Here is a 27,210-nt window from a genome sequence, read left to right on the forward strand (position 1 = left end):
TTAAGAAAACTAAAGATATGGAAGGATTGATCCAAAGGACTAGTGGACCACAACTACCACAGCCTTCACCAGTCCAGTATAGCTGGATGGCGCCTGGCTGCCACCACTGACTGTTCTGACAGAGATCAGAGTGGAGGATCCTGGATGGAACTAGAGAAAAATATAGAACAAAATTCTAACTCACCAAAAAAAGACCAGACTTATTGGACTGACAGAGGCTGGAGAAACCTCAAGAGTATGGCCCCTGGACATCCTTTTAGCTCAGTAATGAAGTCACTCCTGAGGTTCACCTTTCCACCAAAGATTAGATAGGCCCATAAAACAAAACAAAACTGAAGGGGCACATCAGTCCAGGGGCAAGGACTAGAACGCAGGAGGCCACAGGAAACCTGGTAATAGGGAACCCAAGGTCAAGGAGGGAGAGTGTTGACATGTGGCAGTGTTGGTAACCAGTGTCACAAAACAATACGTATACTGTTTAACAAGAAGTTAATTTTTCTGTAAACCTTCATCTAAAGTACAAAAAAAAAAAAAAAAAGATTACAGACTCGGAAACCCTGTGGGGCAGTTCTAGTCTGTCCTATAGGGTGGCTGAATCAGAATCAACTTGTTGGTAATGGGTTTGGATTTTTTGGTTATGTGTGTGTAAAAGCTCATTTTTAAAAATAACGTTATCCGACTGAAGCATTTCATTTAGCGCTATGAAAATGTAGTTGAACTGGCAGGAGGAGACAATGTCTCATTATGTTTGTTGACTTTTCCCCACCACAGGAAATACAGCCAGAGTTCTAGGCCTCCAGTTCCAGACTATGTAGTTCCTGACAACGGAGAAACAAAAGAATTTGGGTAAGATCTCTTGCCAAAGCAATGAACATGAGCCTAGTCACATTGGTTCTTGTGGGCAAGCGTCTTTTCTCTGCTAGAGTTGGGTGAAAGAGTCCTGGAGCCTCAATGGTTAAGCACTTGACTGCTAACTGAAAAGTCAGTAGTTGAAACCCACCAGCAGTTCCGCAGGAGAAAAGGCCTGGCAATCTGATTCTGTAAAGATTACAGCCTAGGAAACCCTATGGGGCAGTTCTACTCTACCCTCTAAGATGGCTATGAGTTGCAATCAACTCAACAGCACACAATTGTCCTGAAGCATATCGGATGTATGTATAGTTGTTGACTTGTCTGTTACTTTATTGCAGGGATGAAAATAAGCTTCAAGATCAAATCTTCATCACCCAGCAAGTCCCAGTCTCAGACTCTGCTGGTGAACTGGTACCACCCAGTATTCAGAAGGCATCACAAAACCCTGACGTGGTAAGGAGTGTTACAAACAAATACATGTAACTGTGACCTGTGCAGCCTCTTGCAAACTCACAGTTCTCTACTGGCTAGGAGCTTTCTGGGATCAGTGAAATGAGCAATAGCGCTATTATGAGCTCATGGAAATTTTTATAACAATATCCACAGTAAAGAAAGGCATATTTAATCAAAGTGCTTATTTGTGCCTTCTTTAGTGTGGAAAACCTATAGATTGCTTTTTGAAATAAGCAGCGTAGTCAAATGAATATGAATATGTAAGAATAAACTTTTCTATTTTCATATTCTACAGTCATGTTCATGGATTTTTTAAAAATTGTACTTTAGCTGAAGGTTTACAGAACAAACTTTTTTCTCATTAAACAAGTAAAAAAAAAAATTTTTTTTTTTTTTTTTTACACATACTGTTTTGTGACATTGCTTGCCAACCCCACAACATGACAACTCTCCCGTTCTCAACCTTGGGTTCCCCATTACCAGCTTTCCTGTCCCCTCCTGCCTTCTTGTCCTTGCCCATGGGCTGATGTGCCCATTTAGTCTCATTTTGTTTTATGGGACTGTCTAATCTTTGGCTGAAGGGTGAACCTCAGGAGTGACTTCATTAATGAGCTATAAGGGTGTTCGGGGTCATACTCTCAGGGTTTGTCTAGTCTCTGTCAGACCAGTAAGTCTGGTCTCTTTTCTGAGTTAGAATTTTGTTCTACATTTTTCTCCAGCTCTGACCGGGACCCTCTATTGTGGTCCCAGTTAGAGCAGTAGGTGGTGGTAGCTGGGCACCATCTAGTAGTGCTGGATTCAGTCTGGTGGAGGCTTTGATTGTTGTCCGTTAGTGATGGTTCTTTATTTTTAATGACCTTGAACCCCTTCGCTTTGGACAGAGGTGGGAAGTCTGAGTCAGTAGGGGACAAAGGCCTTATAAGGAAGTATGGCATCATTAAAAAACAAACCAACCAGGTTTTTTCTTTAAGACGGTTTCATTTGTAATTTTTTATTTGTAATCAGCACAATGTAGAATCGGAGAAATGAGGCGACATCAGAGCAAAAAGGAAATAAAATACTGAATTTATTAGCAATGGCCATAAATGTACAGATTTTTTTTTTTTCCATCTAAGAAACTCTTCTGAGCAGCAAGTAGCTGCCCAGGTGAGTAAGCAAATTTATTTCAATTAAAGCAACATAATTGTGATTAGTATTTTTTAAAAGGTGATTTCCCTTAGATGTAAGGAAGGCTTAGGAGCCTCTGTGATTACATTTAATTCCATCTGGAATTTAGACAATATGACCTTTTATTCAACCCAGCCTGTAGCTGTTGGACTGGATTAAATATCACTACCAGTTGCCAGCTATGACAGAGATAAAACAAGGGGCAGTCTATCCTCAAAATATAAATTTCTATTGCCTCACCTAAAAAAAAAAAGGAAGACAAAAAAAAAAAAAAAAGAAACCCAATAGGGTCTTAAGTGTAGTTTATTAAAATTTCAGTCACCTTTGATGATTAAGGAGCCCTGGTGGTGCAGTGGTGAAGAGCTCAGCTGCTAACCAAAAAAGTCAGCACTTCAAATCCACCAGCCGCTCCTAGGAAACCCTGTGAGGCAGTTCTACTTTGTTCTATAGGGTCACTGTGAGGCGGAATCAACTTGATGGCAATGGGTTTGGTTTTTGATGATTAAAGATTCTGATATCCTATCCAGCAAGTAGCAGTAATAAGCCTAAAGTCCACAGAGTGCACAAATATTTTGAAAGCTTTTCACCATCCTTAATTCACTGAATAACCCCTATGAAGTAGGTAGCAGAAAAATCTGTAAAGGTATTTTTTTTATTACTTTGTGTCATGAAAAGCTTTGAAACTTCTTAGGCCCCAATTACTCTAAATTAAGTATTCTTTTTTTTTTTTTTTTTTTTTTTAATAATAACTTTTATTAAGCTTCAAGTGAACGTTTACAAATCCAATCAGTCTGTCACATATAAGTTTACATACATCTCACTCCCTACTCCCACTTACTCTCCCCGTCTTGAGTCAGCCCTTTCAGTCTCTCCTTTCTTGACAATTTTGCCGGCTTCCCTCTCTCTCTATCCTCCCATCCCCCCTCCAGACAAGAGTTGCCAACACAATCTCAAGTGTACACCTGATATAATTAGCTCACTCTTCATCAGCGTCTCTCTCCCACCCGCTGACCAGTCCCTTTCATGTCTGATGAGTTGTCTTCAGGGATGGTTCCTGTCCTGTGTCAACAGAAGGTCTGGAGAGCATGACCGCCGGGATTCCTCCAGTCTCAGTCAGACCATTAAGTTTGGTCTTCTTATGAGAATTTGGGGTCTGCATCCCACTGCTCTCCTGCTCCCTCAGGGGTCCTCTGCTGAGCTCCCTGTCAGGGCAGTCATCGATTGTGGCCGGGCACCAACTAGTTCTTCTGGTCTCAGGATGATGTAGGTCTCTGGTTCATGTGGCCCTTTCTGTCTCTTGGGCTCTTAGTTGTCATGTGGGCTTGGTGTTCTTCATTTTCCTTTGCTCCAGGTGGGTTGAGACCAATTGCTGCATCTTAGATGGCTGCTTGTTAGCATTTAAGACCCCAGACGCCACATTTCAAAGTGGGATGCAGAATGATTTCATAATAGAATTATTTTGCCAATTGACTTAGAAGTCCCCGCAAACCATGTTCCCCAGACCCCCGCGCTTGCTCCGCTGAGCTTTGAAGCATTCATTTTATCCCGGAAACTTCTTTGCTTTTGGTCCAGTTCAATTGAGCTGACCTTCCATGTATTGAGTGTTGTCTTTCCCTTCACCTAAAGCAGTTCTTATCTACTGATTAGTATTCTTACATTAAAAAGTATCACTAATGAAAAATGCAGGCAAGAGGAAAGAACATACAAAATTCTAGTAAGGCAAGTAATATCAGGTTAGTGGACTGGAGTCTTGCCCACTTTCACGGTTAGATCACCCCCTTGATTTCTGGGTCTTAAATAAGTTTTGAAATAAGTTTTCTCAAAAAAACTTTTTTGTATCTTTAAGGTCTTAATGGCTGAAGCATTAATTAATGACTGTTGAAGCAAACCCTGAAATTTAACCCTTGGCACACATAACAAAAAAGTTGATTTATCTAATACATACTGAGGTATCCTTGAGAAGTGATGATTTTAAGAAGCAAGAACACTGACAGTGATAGAATTAGATAGTGGTTGTGAATCACTAGGAAAACCAAGTGGCATTTAGCAGAAAAGAAAGCAGTTGTCACACCTTCAGGATAAGTAGAAATGGATCATATCTTATGTAGTGTGGGATAAATTAGAGGCACAGGAAGACTTAGCAGAGGGGTTTCCTCTACCAGCATTTATGTAGGGCTGTGTCTGAGAACCAGCCAAAGGGTCAATTGTTTCTATCCTGTTTCCCCACCCAAGAGTTCCTCTTCCAAATTACTGGAAGATCTTTACATACATTAGCCTTCTCCTCCTCCAAGTTTTCAAGAAAAAGGAAGAATTTTTAGAAAACAGATCTTACACTCTCATTCCAAATAGGCATTTCACAGTTAGTTACCTCAAAAATAGAAGTAGGAAGAGCAAGTGAAAATCTGATTTTAAAGTTACACTAGGAGTCTCTGTATAGCAACTCTGCAGGGACTAAAGGCCCTGCGGACGATTTTAGTTGCAAGGTATTCCAATCCCAGGGAACTGCTAATTATCTGAACAAAGTTGGCAAATGAAGTTAGTCAAGAATAAAAGATCACTCAGGATGGACTGAGTCTGGAACAAACTTGTTTCTAATGGCCCATGGTAGGCATGGCTACCGCAGGTGAGGAAAGAGTGGCATCTTCTTCTTTCCACTGAGAAGTGATGGTCTTTAGCTGAGTATAGAATTGGATGCCCTAAAGAGAACAAAGAAAAAAAGAATTAGTGTACATTCCCCAAGGATTTCATGACTCCTCTTTTCATCACCTTTTGAAAAGTACCCACTTTCCGACTTGAGGAATAGGTACAACCACAATTCAATATCCTGTTCATGAGATAATCCCTGTAAAACTCTTAGCATAATACCTGGCACACAGCAAGCAGTCAAACCTTAACTATCATTAGTATGTCGAAACTAGAACTTCTAAGCCAAGAGCATCTAAAAGGAAAAATTAAACAACGTAATCTGGTAAATTTGTAGGTCATTCTATTCCTAGAGCTGAATGTCATATGCTCTAAAGTCAATAGATTTGACTCACATCCTGCCTCTACTCCTTAAAGGACTTTAGTTTAACCTTGGGCCTCATCTGTGACATAATGTCCCCTCACAGCAAAGCTGTGAGGAGTAAATGAAATTATGTATAAAAATATCCTAGCAAAGTAACTGCTGCCTAACAAGTGTTAGTTTTTCTTTTCTTCCCATGAAGAAGAAAAAGGAATAAAGGAGTGAAATATATTTTGGGCCATTTAATATATATTAAATCGTCAGTGATAACCACCTCTATGCTAAATTGGAAAATTCAAAATATCCTACAAATAAATCTGAAGTAAAATGTCTGATATTATACAGTCACTTCTAAATCACCTATAACGTGTGAGTCAAAAGCAGTTAAGGATATGGTGGCACAGTGGTAAAAGCACTCTGCTGCTAATCCACAAGCCGCTCCATGGGAGAAAGATGTGGCAGTCCGATTCTCTAAAGGCTGCAGCCTTGGAAACCCTATGGGGCAGTTGCTATGAGTCGAAATCAACTAGACAGCAATGAGTGATACACACACACACATATATACATACATACACGGGTGTGTATATATATATATATATATATATATATATATATATATATATATATATATATATATCTCTCCCAGTGCCGTCGAGTCGATTCTGACTCATAGCGACCCTACAGGACAGAGTAGAACTGCCCCATAGAGTTTCCAAGGAGCGCCTGGCAGATTCGAACTGCTGACCCTTTGGTTGCAGCCGTGGCACTTAACCACTACGCTACCGGGGTTGCCTATATGTGTCTCTCTCTATATATATAGAGACACATATATATTGTTGTTAAGTGCTGTCGAGTCCAGTATGAAATACACCCCAGTCCAGCGCCATCATCATACTCGTTGCTGTTTGAGCCCATTGTTGCAGCCACTGTGTCAATCCATCTTGTCCAGGGTCTTCCTCTTTTTCATTGCTCCTCTACTTTATCAAGCATGATATCCTTCTTCAGGGACTGGTCCCTCCCGATAACATGTCCAAAGTAGTGAGACGAAGTCTTGCCATCCTTGCTTCTAAGAAGCATTCTCGCTGTGCTTCGTCTAAGACAGATTTGTTCATTTCTCTGGAAGTCCATGGTATATGCAGTATTCTTCACCAACACTATAATTCAAATGCATCAATTCTTCTTTGGTCTTCCTTATTATTGTCCAGCTTTCACATGCATATGAGGCAACTGAAAATGCCGTGGCTTGGGTCAGGTGCACTTTAATCCTCAGATACATATATATATATATATATACATAATACATTTTTTTAAGTTGTTTGTTTTATGAGAATAGGCTGGAGCAACAGAGAATATATCATGCAGATCTAAACACTGAGAAGATTACCAAGAAATTACTAGCAAGCTAGAAAGATGTTTTAGGAAAAAACACACCAGCTTAATTAAAATATCCTTTCAGAATTATTTGATAAAATCTGGATCATTTGAACACATTAAAAACAACTTTAGAGACTGCTATATACTTTTGACATAAGATACAACTAACTTTTATATTCTATTATGTAAGAATCATTCCTTGTGTTCTTTTCAGAATGCAAAGTAGCAATTTAATTACTTAATGATTTAAGACTTCAAACTGTATGAGGTCAATTATTTCTTCCAAGAAACCTCACTTAACAGAGTAGTAATAATAGTAATTAGAGTAGATTAATAGTAATTAAACCAAAAGAAAAAGGGAAGAAAAAACTATTTTAAGCAATGGTTTTACTCTGCTTCCCCTAAAAGAAATGCTTGTTACCAGTATTAAATTAGTCAATTTTGCAAAAACCGTGACTAATACACAAATTGGATAATCAGCCGCAAAATGACCAAGTGCCAACTTCTTAGCCAGTTGGACTGTCATATCTGCTATATAATCCCACTGTTAATTTTTTAATTTATCTATAAAAGGACAAACCTGTATAGAAAACATTTAATTTATTAAGGAAGGCTTGAAATTGGCTGTTCTTCTATGGGACTACAAAGAACTTCCATTAGCTCCTTTGTTCAACAAATGTTAGGGTACCTGTTTTGTGCTAGGTACTACAGATAAGGAAACAATAATTGCAATACAAAAGGCTTCTTCCTGTGGTGTAAAGAGCCCTACACGACTGGGCCTGCCTGCCTCTCTAGCCGCATCTCACACTGCTCTCCTCTTCACACGCTCACTGTGCTCCAGCCCATTCCTGCTGTCTGGGCATGCCTAGCTATTCCTGCCTGAGGAGAGCTGCACCTGCTGAAGGACATAATAGTGGCAATTTAATCCTCATAAAGTTGTAAGATATAGGTACTATTGTTATCCTCATTTTATAAGTGAAAAGACTTGATTCACAGAGAAGATACATAACTTCCCCAGGGTCACAACTCTACTAATTCGCCAAGTTGGGATCTGAATGCAGGCAAGGTGCCTTCAGATCTGCCTTGTTTTTCTTGTTCAGTTCTGTATTCATGTTTGGTACAAAGAAGGTACTCAATAAAATTTTTTGTAAACAGATAACTATTACAGGGGAAGTATGTGCAGTGGGAGCACAGGAGGGCATTCCCAACACAAGCACTGAGAAAGGGGGATGCTGGTAGTCACAGATGATTTTGGAGGTGTCCATTCTTTAAAGTGAGACGCATCAGATGACTAGGAATTAGACGAAAGCGGGGAGGCGGGTCACAGGCAGAGGAAATGGCATATACAAAAGCTTGGACTTCCCCATGCTCTTCCCCCAAAACTACACTGCCTTGAGTTATTCAGGAAGAAACAGCTTTGGCAAAATCTTGTTAACTCTGAAATCTTTTCTAGGGTACCTACTGACAACATTGCTGACCTACATATGACCTCACAGAAGCTGCTGGCAGGCCTTTCTTTGCAGAATCCTTACTCCTGAATATGTTCAAGAAAGTTTCTTAGAGAAAAAAAAATTTTTTAAACTTAAAATTACCTGTTTGCCATAGAAATTGGTGTCTCCCCTGAAGGAAGCTCGAGAGCCAGTGAATGAGAACATTGGCAAAGGCACTGGAATGGGGACATTCACACCCACCTAAAGCAGAACAAATCCAAATCAAATACTAAGAACTCAAACAAAGGAATTCTCCATTTAGAAGCAAAAGGCATCAGAGAGATCATTTTTAAATGGTTACTTTCTGCTCCATCCTCCACCCCAGGAACTTTTATTCCTCAGGAAGAAAGGAGGCATTGTGGGAGATTAGAGGGGCAATCTTTAAACAAGTTGCAGTGACCAATCACTGTTTACTGTCTCCCTCAGATAGGAAACAGGAAGCGGCTATAATAATTTCCTACAATTCTATTCACAAACCTGTCCAACGTCCACCAGGTGTGAATATTTCCGAGCAGTGGCTCCATTGGTGGTGAAGATGGCAGTTCCATTTCCATATGGGTTTTCATTTACAATCTTGATGGCTTCATCCAGTGTGTCTGTCTCCAGAACCAAAAGAACCGGACCAAAAATCTCCTCTTTGTAACATGTCATATTTGGCTGCCAGGAATGATGGATCCAGAAAAGAAGTCAGCTTTTTTTAGATTCTGAGTATAGTACGCTTGTTACTTCACGTATTACCCACCACTTACATGGACAACGTTCACGTTAGCAATCTCTTTTCATCTTAAGCCACCTATAAAAAAAAGTCCTCTCTCTGTGTTCTAACTTCCACACTCCCCATCGTATAAACAACTTGAAATTCCTATTGACTGTGACCACACCCCTTTCCTTCAAGCACTGTTCTTTTAGGTCTCATGACCCATCACTAGTTCTAATACCTGTACAACTTCTACACAAGTTGTTACTGAAAATTTACATGAAGATTCATTTTTATAAATCAAATATATGTTAAACATAGCAGGAGAAATGTTCTGTTCAAAGAAACCCTGTGTAAGTTTTCAGTAACGTAATCCATTTTCATTTACCCCTTGTCTCCCAAATTAGTCTATTCATTTATATTTTGATATCAGGTCACAAGCATTCAAAACATCCTTCACCACAACAGCTAGTCAGCTATATTTGTTGCTGAGTAAACTTTTCCTCTATGGTCCTGTGGCAGGAGATTTCATAATTTCTACTAACATTACACTCTTTATTATTTGGGAGTTTAATAGGTAAGTGGAGATACATGAATTCCAAAAAAAGCCTCCTAACATCAATTTAGTCATTAATTTTAACTTCTCAAGACTTGCAGAGTTTTGATAAATAAAATTTGACAGATTAATTATTTTTCTTTTGTCACTTTTTGGTCAATATGCAGCAAAGTTTTGGGCACATAGTGGGCATCCAATAAATATTGAGTGGTTGGCATATTGATTAAGATACTGAAATAGCTATAAGCTAGGCAATAAGAGGGCGAGAGAAAAAAGAATTCACATTAAACAAAGCAAGCAACCAAAAGAGTAAAGGGGCAGGGGTTGGTAAACCAAATGTGGCTTGCTGTCTGTTTTGGTACAGCCCATGAACCAAGAATGGTTTTTACATTTTTAAGTGGATGGAAATAGAAGTTATTTCAAGATGTGTAAAATGTATAAGAAATTAGAATTGCAGTGTCCACAAATACAGTTTCATTGGAATACCGCCACATCTCATTTTTTTTTGCCACACTCATTTTTATGGCTGCTTTTGCACTACAGTATCAGATTTGAGTAGTAGTTGTGATACAGACAATATGTCCTGGCAGAGCTGAGAATATTTACAGAAAGTTTGCCAACCCCTGATATAGTGAAACGAACTCTGGTTGGGAGTTAGGAGGGGGGACTCATTCAGATTTCAGATAAACAGTCTCTGGCCTTTCATGTCTTCATCTATAAATTGAGAGAATGAGATTACATAGCCTCTAAGGTGTCTTTAGCTCTCATTTGAAAAATAAATAATAAAAGTTGCCTATGAGATGATTTTCTCTGCTTGTTCACCTTGACATTTGAGATGATGGTTGGTCCAACAAAGTTGCCATTTTCATAGCCTTTGACTTTAATTTTTCGTCCATCAAGAAGGATGGAAGCTCCCTCCTTGTTTCCACTGTCAATCAGATTACAGACTCGCTCTTTGGCCTGGGGAGTAATCAGAGGGCCAAGATCAGCTCCAGGCTGGTTGCCTGCAAAACGAGAGATTTAAAGTCTTTATTAACATAAATTATGACTATTACAATGATGAATCCAAATGACAAGTACAGAATAAAGAGAAGCAATGGGAAGAATAGACATGATTGTTTCCACTGGCCAAGGCCAATGCTAAAACCAAGGGTTTAGTACCACAGATGCAAAATCTAAAGGAGCTAGGCAGATGATTGATGACCTGCATTGACTCTCAGGTTTTTGGCTCGCTCCACTAGTTCTGCCAGCCACTTCTTGGCTTCTCCAACAAGGATCACTGTCGAAAGAGCCATGCAGCGCTGACCAGCAGCTCCAAATGCTGCCCCAACCAGCTGGTTCAGAGTATTTTCCTTATTGGCATCTGGCATGACTACTCCGTGGTTCTTGGCTCCCTAAGAAAACACAAAAAGTACATGTGTCTTCCTTGGCCAAATATAATTAAGCTAAGAAATTATGCAAAGAATCTGAGGTTTCAAATGAGAATTAAAGGAATTCATCCTCTCTTGCTTTAAGGACAGATTATCATTTTTGATACTGCTGAAGTCTTGGCAGCATTGAGCAAGTTTCTAGTTTACTTTTTCTTCACTTTGCCAGCTGATATGTGTTTATTTACATCAAAACATTCCTCTCCCCTCCTCAAAAAAAGCCCCAATCACATCAGTCAAACTGACAGACTAGATACTGCATCCAAGAACCAAGAAAAACTTCTCTTTCCTGAATTAGATAGGAAAGAATTTGTTGTCTGTTGGAGTTTCCAGTTTTATGAAGAGCAATATAAACAAACAGATGCCAATAATAACAATGCTGGTAGCTGGCTGCCAGGCAACATAGAATGTAGATCTGAAAATTTCTCAAAAAAAAAAGGTTACCAAATTATCTTGCTTCTAAATAGAGCCTCAGAAACTTCTTTTCTATGGAGTATGGAATATGGTCATTTCCACATACACATTTCCAACAGCTCTATGGTTGAGTGCATGGATAGATACCATGTCTTCTACTTTATCCCCTTACACATAATGTTGAACACAGAATATACACAGTTAAGTATATAGTGAACTGGGGCGGAGGGGGGGGTGCTTAAATCAAATTGACCAAAACATATTCAGTCATGAAAGGAAAACACGTATAGTTTCCAAGTCTGTGCTTAGATGGCTAACCTTTCTGCACCATTAGCCAAAGGGTGAGAAAGCTGCAACTGGACTTCAATATCAAAGAATTCTGCCCAATAACAGCTAGCTATGAATTTGGCAAGGAACTAAGAACAGTAGAACTATGTAACCAAGTAAACCATGCTCATATATGGGGCTATTTGGCTCTTTCCAGTGCCTTAAATAGCCTGGGCCCTCAGAGAAGATTATAATCTTAATGGTTAGGATACACCTTAAAAGAAGGAAAGATAAAGGGTTAGAAGCACAGTATTAGAAAACAGGACAGGCAGGAAGAAAAAGGCCCAGAACCAGAATCTGGCCACTACTACTGAAGCCCAAAAAATTTAAAACACATTCTTAGGCAGGAATGTGCCCTTTGTTGCCTATATTTGTTGTACATGTACAGGTAAATAAGGTGACTTAGACTATAACCAGGTTCAAGGTTATAGGGTTCAAAAAAGACATTCAGGATGAACAGGTAATTAAGAAACAATGACATTACAGTGGGATGAGTGGCCCTTCTGCTGAAGGGTTATTTCTAGGTAATTTGAGCACATATAATAAAGACTGGGGAAAAAAATAAAAAGTCACCATATTGGCTTGAACCCTCTTGCCGTGTCTTGACCCTCTCTCGAAGATGTACTCTCCTGCCTGGTTGGAGCCCACAAAGCTGATTGCTTTGATGTCCGGATGGTCACAAATACAATTTACAGCTTTAAGAAGAAAATAAATGATCACCACAAAGGAACAAACAACTATAGCCTTCTTAGCATGGTAAAGTTCCTCTCCCCACTTCTAGTGATTAGAAAAGTTCAGATTTTTGTTTTTCTACCCAGGATTCTCACATGAAGTTCTCTCTTTACTTGCCTCTCTTAAATTCCTTAAATTACAAATTCCATTTAACCCTTCCCTTCCTTATTTTTCTTACTTGCTCTTCCAGAATTTCCACTTGTAACTCTGCAGGCTATAACTCTTATTTTCCTCCAAAATAACAGCCTTTCAATACTTGACCCTTCCTTTTTGTCCTTTAAGAATGTGATATTTCTTGGAGAATCCCTGAGAGTACGGCCCCCAGACACCCTTTTAACTCAGTATTAAAGTTACTCCTGAGACTCACCCTTCAGCCAAAGATCAGACAGGCCCATAAAACAAAACAAGACTAAATGGGCATACCAGCCCAGGGGCAAGGAAGAGAAGACAGGAGGGGACAGGAAAACTGATAATGGGGAACCCAAGATCCAGAAGGTGAGAGTGTTGACATGTCATGGGATTGGCAACCAAACTCACAAAACAATATGTGTATTGTTAAATGAGAAACTAATTTGCTCTGTAAGCCTTCATCTAAAGCACAATAAAAAATATATATACAGGGGCTGTCAGATACTATTGTACCCTCAATGTGAGAGGCAATATAGCAATAGTGTTTAAAAGCAAGAATTAAGTCAATCTTCTTGGGTACACACAGCCTGGCTTTGACAATTCCTAATAGTGTGACTTTGAGCAAATTAATTTTAGTATGCCTCAATTTTCTCATTTGTAAAATGGAAAAATAATACTACCTACCTATCTCAAAGGGTAGTTGTAAAGATTAAATGACATAATATATGAGAAGCACTAGGAAAGTGCCTGAAACACAAAAGCACTATTTAAGTATTAGCTATTATTATATGAATTAGAAGGCCATAAGTCTCTCTGCAGCCTATAAATCCTCAGAGTTAAATATCCTCATGAATTTTGTCTATATTGAAGTGAAAGCTTTCTCTTTAATCCTACCTGTGTCTAGCCCTAATCCATATTTCTGGTCTCCCAATGTACACTATTGGGCAAGAAGCTCTGCTATTCCCCAGTTACCTTAGCACACAGAGATGGCGAAATAGTCAACAAACATTACCTTTGAATATGGAGGTCACTTACTAGTGAATCCCTTGCTCCATAGGTTCCTCATCCTAAAACACCCCCACCACCACTCAATACTTTGGTTTTTTGGTAGCCAGATTAACAGCCACATGCAGGAGGGCAGTTACCTTCATGTTGTCCATGGATGATATTCAGTGTTCCATCAGGAGCACCAGAGTCCTGGAGCAACTTAGCAAGAAGCATAGTTGCTCCAGGGACTCGCTCTGATGGTTTCATTAGGAAGGTATTTCCACACACCATGGCCATCGGAAACATCCAAAGGGGGATCATGGCAGGAAAATTGAATGGAGCAATGCCTGCACACACCCCCAGAGGCAGACGGTAGGAATAAAGGTCCATATCTTTGGTGATTGATGGCATGGTCTCTCCCAACAAGAGGGATGTCACGCTACAGGCATGCTCAACCACCTCTAGAACAGAAAAGAAGAAATCAGACTACTGGCTCTCTACACTACATGCCATTTAGCTTTGTCAGGCTCTACCTAGCTCTTCAGACAGGGAGTGGCTCAGGCCAATGCCTGAGGGAAGAAACACTGACTTGTCCTTCCATGTGAAGGGGATGTACAAAATTCAATTCTCTAAATAGGAAAACCTCCACGCGTCTGTCAGTTTGTCGTACCGTGGGGGCTTGCATGTTGCTGTGATGCTGGAAGCTACGCCACCGGTATTCAAATACCAGCAGGGTTACCCATGGCAGACAGGTTTCAGCTGAGGTTCCAGACTAAGACAGACTAGGAAGAAGGACCTGGAGGTCTACTTCTGAAAAGAATTAGCCAGCGAAAACCTTATGAATAGCAGTAGAACATTGATACAGTGCCAGAAGATGAACCCCTCAGGTCGGAAGGCACTCAAAATATGGATGGATACAGTGGCTGCAGCAATGGGCTTAAGCATAACAACAATTGTGGGGATGGCACAAGACCAGGCAGTGTTTCGTTCTGTTGTACGTGGGGTCACTGTGAGTCGGAGTTGACTCAATGGTACCTAACAATGACGACGACAAATAAGAAAAAGACAGTAAAATGCATATACTTACTAGGAGATCATTTGAGTAAAATAAAGAATGAAGTATAAATCAATCTTACAGATACCTGAGAAGTATTGCCAATTTTCACAAGTATTAAAGATGATATGAAAGGATAGCATTATCTACATAAAGGAAGAAGCAACACACCATTTTGAGATCTTTGCCTCCCATATTCCTTTGTTTCTTCCCAAAGGTTTCTGAACTCCCCCCCACCCCATGGAACTCCCAGCTTACGAAGGCCTCGAAATACATCTCCTTCAGCATCAGCTAGGGTCTTCCCTTGTTCCAAAGTGATTAACCGGGCAATTTCTTTCTAGAGAGAAAACACACAAATAGAAACTAATGCAAGAATGGGCCTCCGTTTAGCTCTCAGGTAGCCAAGCAGAACGAAACTCAGAGAAAAGGCAGTACTGGGGAGAGGTAATGATCAGTGTCTCTCTGTATTGTAGAATTTTTGACTCTGCATGGTAGAGTTAGGGAAAGGCAACTAAAAGGGCTTCTGTGGGAATAACAAGTATCCCCTAGGCACCAATTTGGAAAATTAGACAGTTCAAATTTCTTACCAAGTTTTCTTTAATAAGTTGTTGATAGCGGAGCAGGACCTGCTGACGGCTTAATACTGAAGTGTCTGCCCATGCAGGAAAAGCACGTTTGCAGGACGCAATGGCTGCATCCATTTCAGCCTTGGTGGTTTCAGGGACCCGACCAATTACCTCATTGGTGGCCTGATGGGAAAAAGCAGCACATCATACTTTGCTCCTGCCCCACTTTCTCCGTTTTCCATCTAGTCAGAGGCAGCATGGTACACTTCATCACAGACACTCAGGTCCCCACTTTCCCACCATGATCCCAGAATTCTAGGCTAGTCAGTTTGAGTCCCAAAGCAGCTTTGCTTACTGGGTTGTGGATGTCAATCCATTTGTCACTTTTGGATTCAACAAATTTCCCATCAATGAAGAGTTTTACAGTTGACTGAAAAACAAAACAAAACAGAAAACTTTGTATTTGTTAATTGTTTTGCTTATGCTTTTTCCCTTCAGAAAGAGGAAGGAATTAGGATACCTGAATCTTCTGCTCTCTAGAAATGTTACCACTAGGACAAGAGATACACAGCATATCTGGCTATAGTGCATATTAAGATGTAGCCCAAACCTAAACCCACTACCATCGAGTCAATTCTGACTCATAGTAACCCTAAAGGACAAAGTATAACTGCCCCGTAGGGTTTCCAAGTCTGTAAATCTTTACGGATGCAGACTGCCACATCTTTCTCCCATGGAGCAGCTGGTGGGTTCAAAGTGCTGACCTTTTGGTTAGCAGCCAGGCACTTTAACCACTGCACCACCAGAGATCCCCTTAAGATGTGGCAGAACCCCTCAATACTGTGATCTCTCTGAGAATGGGAAATTCCCTACTAATCACACAGTGGAATTTAATTACTAAGAACAGATAAGTAAGCACACATCACTGTGAAGCTTATACTAAAAGAGCAGAAGACTTTGTGTTAACAAAGATTAGCTCTGATGACTTTTTGGCCCAAATGATCTTCTATCACATTGCCATGAGCACGTATTACATTTATGATCCAAAGATTTTCAAAAATATTCCTATTTATATTTTTCTGAAAAAGTAGCTTGCTTTCATTAAATTTTCAAATGGGTCTGTGAACCATTTGTGTTACAGTGGTGTGTGCTTCCATATAGAAAGGATTTTTTGCCTTAGTCCTTATTTAATAGATTTTGGGTACTGCAAATGGCTTACATACAGTCTATAAAAACAACTCTAAAGATTGTTAAGATGACAACTCTTTGGCAGAGTCAACAAAAGCTCTAGAAGCTATGAAAATGTATCTTTTGACATAGTAATCTTAGAAGGGAAATTTTTCAAAAGAAAAAAACTATATATTGGGTTCCTTCTCAGAAGTCAACCTTTAGTGTCAAATAAACTCACCACTGAAGAGGAAGAGAAGGAGGATAATGGATACCAGATAGAGTTCACCTTGGAAGAAACCTATGAGGTAGAAGAATGATTATTTTGATAAATGAGAACAGGAAATTATTAAAAACTTAGTGAACGGCTACTGTAGACTAAATATCATACTAGTTACTATGGATATATGAGAAAGGACTTGGTGTTTGCTTTTAAGGACTATATAGTCTTAAAGAGAATAATAAACCATAGTGATTGTTGTTAGCTGCCATTGAGTTGCCCTCTTATTCATGGCGACTCCATCTGTTACAGAGTTTGACTGCTCCATAGGGTTTTCTTGTCTGGTGCAAATGGTTAAGTGTTCAACTACTAAACAAAAAGTTGGTGGTTTGAACCTACACAGAGAGACACCTCGGAAGACAGACCTGGTGATCTGCTTCTGAAAGGTCACAGCCTTGAAAACCCTATGGAGCAGTTCAACCCTGCAAACAGAGGGCTGTCATGAAGTTCACCAGGCCTTTTCTTCTGTGGAGCAGCTGGGTGGGTTCCATCAACCTTAGGGTTGGCAGCTGATCGCAAACCGCTAGTGCCACCCAGCCTTGTTAAACTAGCTAATGTCCTCAATTTCTAGGACAGTCCTGATTTAAAACAATTTTTGTCATCAGATCATATTTTCCTATTTTTTGGTTTAGAAAACGTAGTCAGCATAAATTTAACAATATGAAAACACTCAGCATGTAGTGTCTAACACTAGGTTTTGAATATAATGTAGTATATAAGCAAGCGTCAAATATAAGTTAAATACACTCATACAAATACTTGAACATGAATGTTCATAGCAGCTTTATTTGTAATAGCTCAAAACTTGGAAACAATCCAAATGCCCACCAATGAATGGGTGAATGGGGAAACTAATTGTGGAATACTACTCAGCAATAAAGAGAAATGAACTATTGATATATATAACATAATATATATAATTACGCTGAGTGAAAGAAGTCAGACATAAAAGAAACACATACTTTTTGACTCCATTTATATAAAACTAGAAAATGTAAACTATTCTACAGTGTCAGAAAGCAGATGAGTAGTTGACTGTAGATGGCGGGGAAGGTAATAAGGAGGGGTGGGAGGGAAACTTTTGGAGTGATGGATATGTTCACCATGGTGTGATGTTTTCACAAATTTATACAAATGTTAAGACTTATCAAATTGTACACGTTAAATAGGTACAGTTTATGTTGATTATATTCCAAAAAAGCTGGTAAAAAATGCTACATATACCTTATAGGAAAAACAAGATATCCTATAGGTAACATTTGATGGGTACAGTCGGCAAATGGGAGGGGAGGTCAGTTACAGTAAGGTAACTCTCAAACTGTAAGATTCTAAAAAAATAGTTTGTATATATGTTATGGAAGGGGATTTTAGGAATATTTAAGTCTAATCAAAGTGAAACACTCAGAAACCCGTTGAACCAGTTGCTGTTGAGTAGATTCCAACTCATGGCGCCTCCATGTATTTCAAAGTACAACTGTGCTCCATAGGATTTTCAATGGCTAATTTTTTGGAAGTAGATCACCAGGCCTTTCTTCCAAGGCACCTCAGGGTGGACTCCAACCATCAATCTTTTTGTTAGCAACCAAGCGCATTAACCATTTGCATCATCAGGGACTCCGAAATACTCAAAACTGGGATGTAAAAGAAAGATGCTTATCTGAAGGGAGACTGTGTTAACCAAAGGGTTTAGTGCTGCATGAAGTGCAAAAATTTGTTTGAGTTCCTCCAGCACCGTCCAGTGGAAGGGGTGCTGGTCCCTGGACCAGCAGACAATCCTTGTAGTCTGCTTCCTCTCCTATTTCCCACAAAAGCTATTCCAAATTATCAACCTTTTCCTGGAACCCACCATGTCTTAGTTACAGCCACATTCCTAGTATCAACACAATACTTGTCAAGTCGATTCTGACTCATAACAACCGTACAGGACAGAGTAGGACCCTCCCATAAGGTTTCTAAGGAGCGGCTGGTGAATTCAAACTGTTGACCTTTTGGTTAGCAGCCAAGTTCTTAACCACTGCGCCACCAGGGCTCTGTAGTACATAGTGGTGTTCAATAAATATCTCCTGAACAAATGAGCCACTGGGCAGCAACATTGCCTGACTGGCCCTCACACTGGCCCAGGTTAGGTATCTCTTTTTTGTATTCCCATAGCAGCCTATAGTTCTGTGTCAGTTTATCTGTGTTGTAATTGCCTGGTTACTTGCCTGTTTCCCAACAAGTCCCAACAAGACTGTATATTCCTGAGTGTAGGCCCTGCATCTGTCTTGTTCACCTACTTTTCAGAGTTATTGTGATCGACTGTCCACATATAGAAAGCCAGCTAGCACATAGTTGGTCCTTATTAAATGCTATTGTTATTATTATTATATTTTTGTATTATTATGAATACTTACTATTTGCTGTCCTTGCTGTTTCAAACTTATCAATTCTCTTAAAACTTCAACTCTGCTACTTCCCCTCACTCTCAGCTGACCTGGTTTTTCCCTCTTCAGAGAAAACAGAAACCCTCATATGAGAACTCCTTCAACTTCCTACTTAGCAAACCTACAAAACTGACCTGCACCTATAGCCATGCTTTTCTCTTTCCCTCCTCTTCTAAAGGAGAAGGTATCTAGCAACCTCCACGAAGACAAAGTGACTGGAACTGAGAGGTGCACAATGAATGCAGAAGTGCCTGTCCTTTAAGGCTAATCTCTGCACTTGTGCTTTGAAGCCATTCCTTCCTGCTGTCTCTGACACTTCCATCAATTACCCCCCCCATTCCTGTGCTTTAAACCTCTCCCCATCCGACAGCTCCTTTATTACCATATGTACACTAAAAAAAAAAAATCCTTTTTCTTCCCAAACCCATGCTCCCTTCCACTCTCCTTCTCTTAACAGCCAAACTTCTTGAAAGGGTTCTCTATACTATCTTTATTTCCTCAGTTCCCACTCACTCTTCAATCTATCGCAGCCTTCATGAACCAGTATCAATGACTTCCATGCACCCTTGGATTTGACCTCTCAGCAGAGGTGACATGCTTAATTATGCCCTCCTTCTTGAACCCCTGTTGTCACTTGTCTTCTGTGATGCCCTGTATCTCTCCTACCTTTGGCTATTTTTTCTCAGCCTCTTTGCTAACTCATCCTTCTCTACAAGGCCATTAGCTGTTCAAACCCTTCAAGGCTTCATCCTAGACCTTCTTTTCTTCTCACTTCCACATACTTTGCCTGGGTGATTTCATCTACTCCTATGGCTTACTTATCTAGATCATGATGATGCCCTCACAATGTAGTCCTTAGCTGGAATCTTTCTCTTCAAGTAATGCCATGTAACAAATTGCCTTGACTACATCTCTACTTGGACGTTCCATAGGCACCTGTCAAAAAGCTCCCCTCTTCATCTTCCTTCCACCAATCTGTCTACCTTTCAGCAAATGGGGCCACTATTCATCTAGCTGCCCAAATACAAACCTGGGTGTGATCTCATCTCCTCCTTCTCTACCCACAGCATATAAAACAGCAAGTCCTGGCAATCTCTCCTTCTTAGACATCTTCAGAATACATCCCCCTTTGTCTAGCCCTCCTCTCATCACCCCAGCCTATCCTATCACTATCTCTCACCTGGGACATCCTAACAGGACTCCCAGCCTCCAATCTTAAACCGTCTGAATCTAGCCAGAGGGGCTTGCTAAAACAGAAATCTGATCAGATCAGTTCCCTGTTTAAAACCCTGCAATGGCCTCCCACTACGTTTAGGATAAAGACTAATCTCCTCAATATCGCTTATAAGACCCTGTCTTTACTTCTCCAGTTTGACAGTTTGCCACTCTCCTCCTTGCTCTCTATGCTGCAGCCATTCTGAACATGCTTTGTGCTCTCATTGCTTCTGCACATGCTGTTCCCTCTGCCTGGGATTATTTCATTCCCACTGGCTTGGCTTACTCCTATTCCTTTAGGTTCCCATTTAGCCATCAGTTTCTCCAGGAAGTGTCACCCTCAGGTCTGAGCTAAGTACCTAACTGTGGAGTTCACAAAACACCCTGAATTCCTCTATTGCTCATACCACTACACGGTTGTGTCCTCAGCCCTTGGCACAGTTCCTGGAATACAGTAAGTACTCATTAATATTTTGTGAGGTAAAGGGGTGAGTCCTCATCAAGCCACCTTTTGATATTAATTTTGCTTCACTCTCTTATAAGGTAGAAAATACAGTCATGTGTCACCTTAACGGCCACGATAAATTCTGTGAAATGGAATGTTACGTGATTTGGACGTTGTGCGAACACCATAATACAAGCAGTCCCTGAGTTACAAATGTCTGACTTATGGACAACTCATACTTAAGAATGGACTGCCATAAAGGCTGTTATATTAAAAATTCAAGTTAAATATAATGGTTCATAATAATGAACGCATGCACTACTTTGTGATGCTCATGAAAACATTATATGGTTTGGAAGTGTTTAAGTATTTTATATGCATAACCCATTGCTGTCAAGTCTATTCTGACTCATAGTGACCCTATAAGACAGAGTACAACTGCCTCATAGGGTTTCCTCAGAATGACTGGTGGATTCCAACAGCCAACTGAACTGCCGACCTTTTGGTTAGCAGTTGAATGCTTAACCACTATAGGGCTCCTTTATATGTAAACCAAACCAAAACCAAACCCGTTGTGGTCGAGTTGATTCCAACTTATAGTGACCCTATAGGACAGGGTAGAACTGCCCCATATGGTTTCCAAGGAGTGGCTGGTGGATTCGAACTGCCGACCTTTTGGTTAGCAGCCATAGCTCTTAACCATTACCCCACCAGCGTTTCCTTCATATGTAGAGAAGGGTAACACATATACTGTTTACTAAGACAAACATTTGACTTACTGATGCTAAATAAAAACCGTATGTACCTGTTTCGACTTACCTACAAACTCAGCTTGGGAACTGGCTGTATATAACTCTATTACAACCAGTGGGGCCATGGATGTGTATGTGGTTGGACGGTGCCCAAATGGACATTATGCAGTGCATGACTGTACAACGATCAGCCAACTTGAGCAGTCTACATTTAGTTTTATTTTTTTTTCTTACACACAACCTCTGCACTGTCAAGAGGGCATAAAAGGCACTGTATCTGGTATACTAGAACATAATCACAGAGTTTTTGATGGGTTAGATTGCCTATCTTTTCTTCATTTCCCAAGAAACACTCTTCATTATCATTGTTGCTGAAGAAAATATCCTATGCCCAGATGCATCAAACTTTTTGCTCTCTAGATGTTTATTTCATACTTGCTATTTCCTTTATCAGGAACTCCTGTTTCTCCTTGGCTAATGGTCTGCTAGTCTTATAAGACTCAGCCCTAGAGCCAACCCCTTTTGAAAACTTTTCCAGAATTTGGTCCAGGGTGAGTGTGGGGCATTCTCTCTATGTTCCTATAGCACTCTTAGCACCCCTATTTTTCGCACTTATTGCATTACAATAGGGGAGCTTTCAGTGAATATTTTACTTACCTCTCCTTTCCCAAAGCCTGAGACAGTACCTGATACAGAAAGAGACACCAAGATTTAAGTCCTGAATTCTCAGCTCTATTAATAACAAGTCAGGTGACCTTGAGTGATCATAAGTGTCAGGAAATTTACTTAGTATATTTATTAATTCTAATCCTTAGTTACCTGCAAAGTGGTAGAGCTGGGATAGTATGACTATACTCCTCAGTATGACTGTGAAGCTGTGTTCTTTCCACCATATCACTAAGGCAAGTCATTGAGTCTCTTTAAGACTGGTTTTGTTACCTCTGAGTGGGAGTGATAATATCCCAAGGAGCAAAGGTTCTAGGTAAATTTTACCAGCCACCTTAACAAAGAAGATAAACTGAATACTTAAAATAACTGAAAACATGTACTCTCTCCTTGATCCTTTTAATAAAAAAAAAAAAGTTTTTTTTTTAATAGTCCCCTAATATTCATGGCTCCCAGAATCTAGACTATCCTCTATCCAAGTTTCCTGATACTGCAACTCCTAGTTGCAAAGGATTACTATTTCTGTTCTTTTCTTTTCCAGGTCATTTCAGAAGTTTCTTCAAATGAATCGAAAAGTAATGTCTGTTTCTGAAATAAAGTACGTGGGTAGGGAGAATCTTCTTGATGCAAAGTACAAAATACCTACTTGAAGCTCTCAGTGACTCATTGTGATGGAGAGGGGGCAAAGCAAAAAAGCCAATTTCAGGAAAAGATTTCAAGGAGGAGTTGGTAGTGGAAAATATAAGGTGGGAAATTTGTTTCTCTACTACTAAACAAGGACACTCCAAAAAAAATAAAAACAAAACAAAACACCAAACCCATTGCCATCAAGTTGATTCGAACTCATAGCAACACCATAGGACACAGTAGAACTGCCCCGTAGGGTGTCCAAGGAGCGGCTGGTGGATTCAAACTGCCTACCTTTTAGTTAGCAGCTGAGCTTTTAACCACTGCACCACCAGGGCTCCAAAAAAAAAAAATTAGGAAAAAAAATCACAGCAAGAAATATATGAGCGGAGCCAGACCACCAGATAAACCCCTGCAACCCACTTTTCCATGGTGTCACGTTAAAGAGCACATTTAAACATGAACCTTTGCTGACTCTGTCAAGAATCTTCAAAATGCAATCGTTTCTGCAGTAGAATTCACTGAAACCTGGGGCAAGGGTCACAGAATGAACTTTCAATCTCCTAGAAGTGTACACTACGTACCTGGTGGGTGCACCGAAAGAGATGAGAACAAGAGTGAAGGCAGGGAGGGGCGGGGCCAGAGAAGCGGAGGCTCCGCTGTAAAGCGGCGAGGCCGGGGGTGATAGCCCAGGGGTGACGGCCCAGGGGGTGATGGGCCAGGGGTGTTGGCCCAGGGCTGGATCTGGGACAAGGGAGAGTACAAAGTGAGGGGTGGGGAGGACAGGGCCGTACGGGTCGGGTGTGAACTCCAGGGTCAGTCAAGAGGGGTCTCGGCCAGGAAAACGGTCCCACCCGAGGTTGGCTTAGAGCGTGCGCGGAAAGGATCCAATTCCTAGCTTCGCGATCCCTCGGCGGCACCCTCACTCGCCTGCAGGATCCGGGCCCGCACTGCTGCCGCTGCTACCACCGCCGCCATGGCTCCTCGCCGCCTCTTCGCCACTACTGCCTCAGAGGTCCCCAGCAGCGCCGCCGCTGCCAGGACCCGCCCCTCCATCCTGCCGGACCTCTTCATTTGCAGAGAAGACCATTCCCCTTAGCCAATCAGTCGCCCTCATTCCCAGCTGGGGATGTGTGATTGGCAGAAGTGGAAGAGCTCTTGCCCCCTCCCACCTCAGCAAATTCTATTGGCGGATGTAGGGAAGACGCCCCCGTGACTTGGGCGCTCTAAAAGGAGACGCCCCCTAATCCGGAACTCCGATTGGCCACAGGCATGACCACGGGCCGCCCCCTCCCCTCACTGAGGAAGGTAAATAAGATCTTCCAAGAACTTTGTAGTCGCCCCTCCTCAACAACAGCGTTAGGGGGTGTGGCTAGCACCGAGGGGGCGGGGCTAGGCAAAGATCGCCCTACGCGGCGGCGAAACAAGACCCGGCCGCGAGTTGGGGATAGGGTTCCCCGTTCGGGGCGGGGCTTGGGGACTCCTGCTTTCCCGCCGACGGTTGGCCACGTCACGTGACATGGGTTGGAAGATGGCGTCTCCCACAGACGGTAAGAGCCGGCTTAGAGTCTCCGCCTGCCACCTACCTCTTTCATTGCTCCTGAGAATTTCCACTGTCCGTCTGCCCTTAGAATTTACACTTCTTTCTTGGGCCCCTCTCTTTTACTTTACTACTTCTTTTCCTTGGGATGCGTCCCTTTCGTCAGCTCGCCGGTTCTTCACCGAGGCTCCGGAGGTGCCAGTTTCCCCGCAGAAGGGCGGGGTCGCTCCGGCTCTCCATTAGCTCTATGCGGGTGAGGCTGAGGGCCGAGGAGAGGTACCTTTTACTGTAGTTTTCTCGGGGCACCCCATTGAAGGGTCGGTTCTCTTCTCATTGAGCATCCCGAGCGAGTCTCTGAAGCCCTAGGTGGGGTTGGTAGCTGACCTCATCCCGGGACTGAGTCGCAAAAGAGAAACGTGATTCTCTCCCGTTCCCTCAGATTGGGACAGTTGCTCCGGTGGCAAGAAAAGCCGGGGACCTTCTTGGCCCCTCGCCATTAAAGTCCTGAGGAGAATGCGAATTGAGCTATTTGGTGTGGTTTTGCACACGTCGCAGCCTCTCTTCATCTGTAGGTATTATTGGTTCCTCACGCCGAGTAAATGAACAGTTGTTTCTGTTTATGTGTTGTCTAAGATGCAGGTCATCTCAGGTAGCAGTTTTGTGGTTTTTTCATACCCACATGCTTTTGCGTTGGTTCTGCTTAAGAGAGTTAGGGTCTTGCAGTGATTTGTTGTTGTTGTTGAAAATATACGCAACAACACGTATACCAATTCAGCAATTTCAACATGGGCAGTTCAGTGACACCGATTACATTCTTCAAATTGTGCAGCCGTTCTCATCCTCCTTTTCTGAATTGTCCCTCCTACACTTACGTAAATTCACGTTCTTGCAGAGATTTTTAACTCACTTCATTTTTGCTTTTACCGCCGATTTCACTGAGATGTAGTTTTTCCCTCTCTCACAAACACATTGTGTTTGGAAGGAATCTTGGAAGTTCATGATATTAAGAATGAGAAAATTGAGGCCAGGAGAGAAAGTATGTCGGGTATCTACAATATGAAAGGCACAATGTTAGATTCTTTGGGAGACAAAAAAGATGAACGAAACATGTAAACACTTTTTCAGTTTCAGGTGTCATCGTAGATGTCCCTTCTCAGAGAGGTTTTCCTAGACCGCAGTATGTGGAGTTGCCCCTCTCCACCATTATTCAGCACCTCAGTATACTTCATCCTTCATTGTCAACATAGTTACTCTGTTAATTTTCCTCTTTCTCGCTGAATTATAAATGACAACTCAGTTTTATTCACAGTGGTATCCCAGGGTTTTTAGCACAGTGCTTGGCAGTCGGTAAGCCTTCAATTGATACTTATTGAATGATTATATGTATGCATAAATAATACATTACCTGGTGGAAAATCGTATGTTTTTGAGCACAGGTACCTATTGTATAAGAAATTATGGGTCAGAAGAGAATCTCCTGCCTGGATGCTCTCTTGCTAAAATGTCTTTCTTCTCCCAGAAAAGAGAGGCATTTAAAAAGTCAGCTAAGCGATAGAAGTAGAAATAATTGCTATTAAAATTTTTAGTTTATTACTACCTTGTTTTTATACGTTTTTGAGATTTCAGAGCTGTGTCCCTTTTTTGATAATTCCCTGTCTTAATTTTTTTCTTTCTTAGGCCAGGAAGAGTATTTGAAATTTTTTTTTCCCCCTTTGGTCATCCAACCATCTCTGTGGTTACTTGATTTTTACAAGTTTCCATTCTGATTTCTTACAGAATTCCACCTTTTTCAGCCCTTTTCTTTTTAATCTGACAACATCAAGTTGAACACTTTGAATTTAAATTCTGCTTCTAAATAAGCATTGCGTCAAAAAAAATCCAACTGCCTACAGCTCTCTCATTTCTATTTTTAGTGTTCCACCTGTCTCTGTCTTTAAATTTTAATTCAGATAATGCTGATTTGAAAATAAGTATGTACTGTTTAATCTTTCATCTTTTTAAGTTATACATTTGCTGAGTCTTTGAAAAGAAGAAAGTTGAAATCCAAATAAAGCCATTTAATTACTTATTATGAAAGTAAGAGTCACAGCAGAGTCTGAATAATGCCACAGACTGTAGTGTCATAAAACCACCTTTGATTATTGTGGAACCCACCGCCAATAAGTTTATTTTATTGTGGTTGAGCTTCCCATTAATAATGTTTTTGGGAATTTGAAAGTTTGCATTTTGTGTTACAGCTTTTTTTTTTTAAACCATTTCTGGATGCTTTAGTTAAGGCAATTCATTACATTTGAGCTCTTTACCAATTACAATACCATCAGAAATTCCCCGAAAATATTTGGTTTAGAGAAAAGTACATGTTTAAAAATATTATATATGTGTGTGTATGTATTTGTACATACATTTGTTGTTGTTGTTAGGTGCCATCCAGCCGGTTCCTACTCATAGTGACGCTATATACAGTAGAACAAAACACTACACAGTCCTGTGCCATCCTCACAGTCACTGCCATCTTTGAGGCCACTGTTGCAGCTCCTGTGTCAGTCTGTCTCATTGAGGGTCTTCCTCTTTTTTTTACTGACCCTCAACTTTACCAAGCCTGATGTCCTTCTCCAGGGATTGGTCCCTCCTGATAACATGTCCAAAGTATGTGAGATGATGTCTCCATCCTCGCTTCTAAGAAGCATTCTGGCTGTACTTCCTCTGAGACAGACTTGTTTATTTTTCCAGCAATCAATGGTATACTCAGTATTTGTCACCAACACTGTAATTCAAATGCATCAATTCTTTGGTCTTTCTTATTCATTCCCCAGCTTTCACATGCATATATTAGGTGTTGTTGAGTCAGTTCAGACCCTGTGTACAG

The 27,210-nt window shown here is 40.9% G+C and overlaps 3 protein-coding genes across 5 annotated transcripts in view; 2 read left to right on the plus strand and 1 right to left on the minus strand.

The window, feature by feature from the left end:
- BBOF1 (basal body orientation factor 1) overlaps positions 1-9,080 on the plus strand; it is a 48,632-nt gene extending 39,552 nt beyond the window's left edge. For both annotated transcript variants that reach the window (XM_049899046.1, XM_049899047.1), the window contains exons 10-12: positions 772-846; positions 1,191-1,305; positions 8,304-9,080. In XM_049899046.1, the coding sequence (XP_049755003.1) occupies positions 772-846; positions 1,191-1,305; positions 8,304-8,315 (202 nt within the window). In that variant the 3' untranslated portion in view covers positions 8,316-9,080. The remainder of the gene's footprint in view (positions 1-771; positions 847-1,190; positions 1,306-8,303) is intronic.
- On the minus strand, positions 4,118-23,840 carry ALDH6A1 (aldehyde dehydrogenase 6 family member A1). 2 transcript variants are annotated; one of them, XM_049899043.1, is made up of 14 exons: positions 23,735-23,840; positions 23,389-23,548; positions 22,169-22,197; positions 16,638-16,697; positions 15,585-15,659; positions 15,251-15,412; positions 14,922-15,000; positions 13,768-14,070; positions 12,335-12,456; positions 10,798-10,987; positions 10,416-10,597; positions 8,818-8,997; positions 8,443-8,541; positions 4,118-5,168 (listed from the first exon to the last, which is right to left on the minus strand). In XM_049899043.1, the coding sequence occupies exons 1-14, from the start codon at positions 23,780-23,782 to the stop codon at positions 5,064-5,066; spliced, it is 1,794 nt and encodes a 597-aa protein (XP_049755000.1). In that variant the 5' UTR covers positions 23,783-23,840; the 3' UTR covers positions 4,118-5,063. The 2 variants fall into 2 exon arrangements, with proteins under 2 accessions (XP_049755000.1, XP_049755001.1); XM_049899044.1 differs by lacking the exons at positions 22,169-22,197; positions 23,389-23,548 and having other exon boundaries at positions 23,735-23,839.
- Positions 23,841-24,228: 388 nt separating this feature from the next.
- Positions 24,229-27,210, plus strand: part of LIN52 (lin-52 DREAM MuvB core complex component) — a 125,551-nt gene continuing 122,569 nt past the window's right edge. Inside the window, exon 1 of the mRNA XM_049899066.1 lies at positions 24,229-24,354. Coding sequence (XP_049755023.1) covers positions 24,324-24,354 — 31 coding nt within the window. The 5' untranslated portion in view covers positions 24,229-24,323. The remainder of the gene's footprint in view (positions 24,355-27,210) is intronic.

The sequence above is a fragment of the Elephas maximus genome, chromosome 10 (assembly GCF_024166365.1).
Source record: "Elephas maximus indicus isolate mEleMax1 chromosome 10, mEleMax1 primary haplotype, whole genome shotgun sequence".
NCBI classification, from domain to species: Eukaryota; Metazoa; Chordata; class Mammalia; order Proboscidea; family Elephantidae; genus Elephas; species Elephas maximus.

What these genes read in the sequence shown, in the direction of transcription:
- ALDH6A1 (XM_049899043.1), bottom strand. Translation starts at nt 23,782, where the DNA reads ATGGCGGCGGTGGTAGCAGCGGCAGCAGTGCGGGCCCGGATCCTGCAG. An exon ending in GGATTGACATCCACAACCCA is followed by an intron (nt 15,413 to 15,584) that starts GTAAGCAAAGCT and finishes TTTTCCCATCAG; the next exon opens with GCCACCAATGAGGTAATTGG. An exon ending in CATCCATGGACAACATGAAG is followed by an intron (nt 12,457 to 13,767) that starts GTAACTGCCCTC and finishes TTCTTCTTAAAG; the next exon opens with CTGTAAATTGTATTTGTGAC.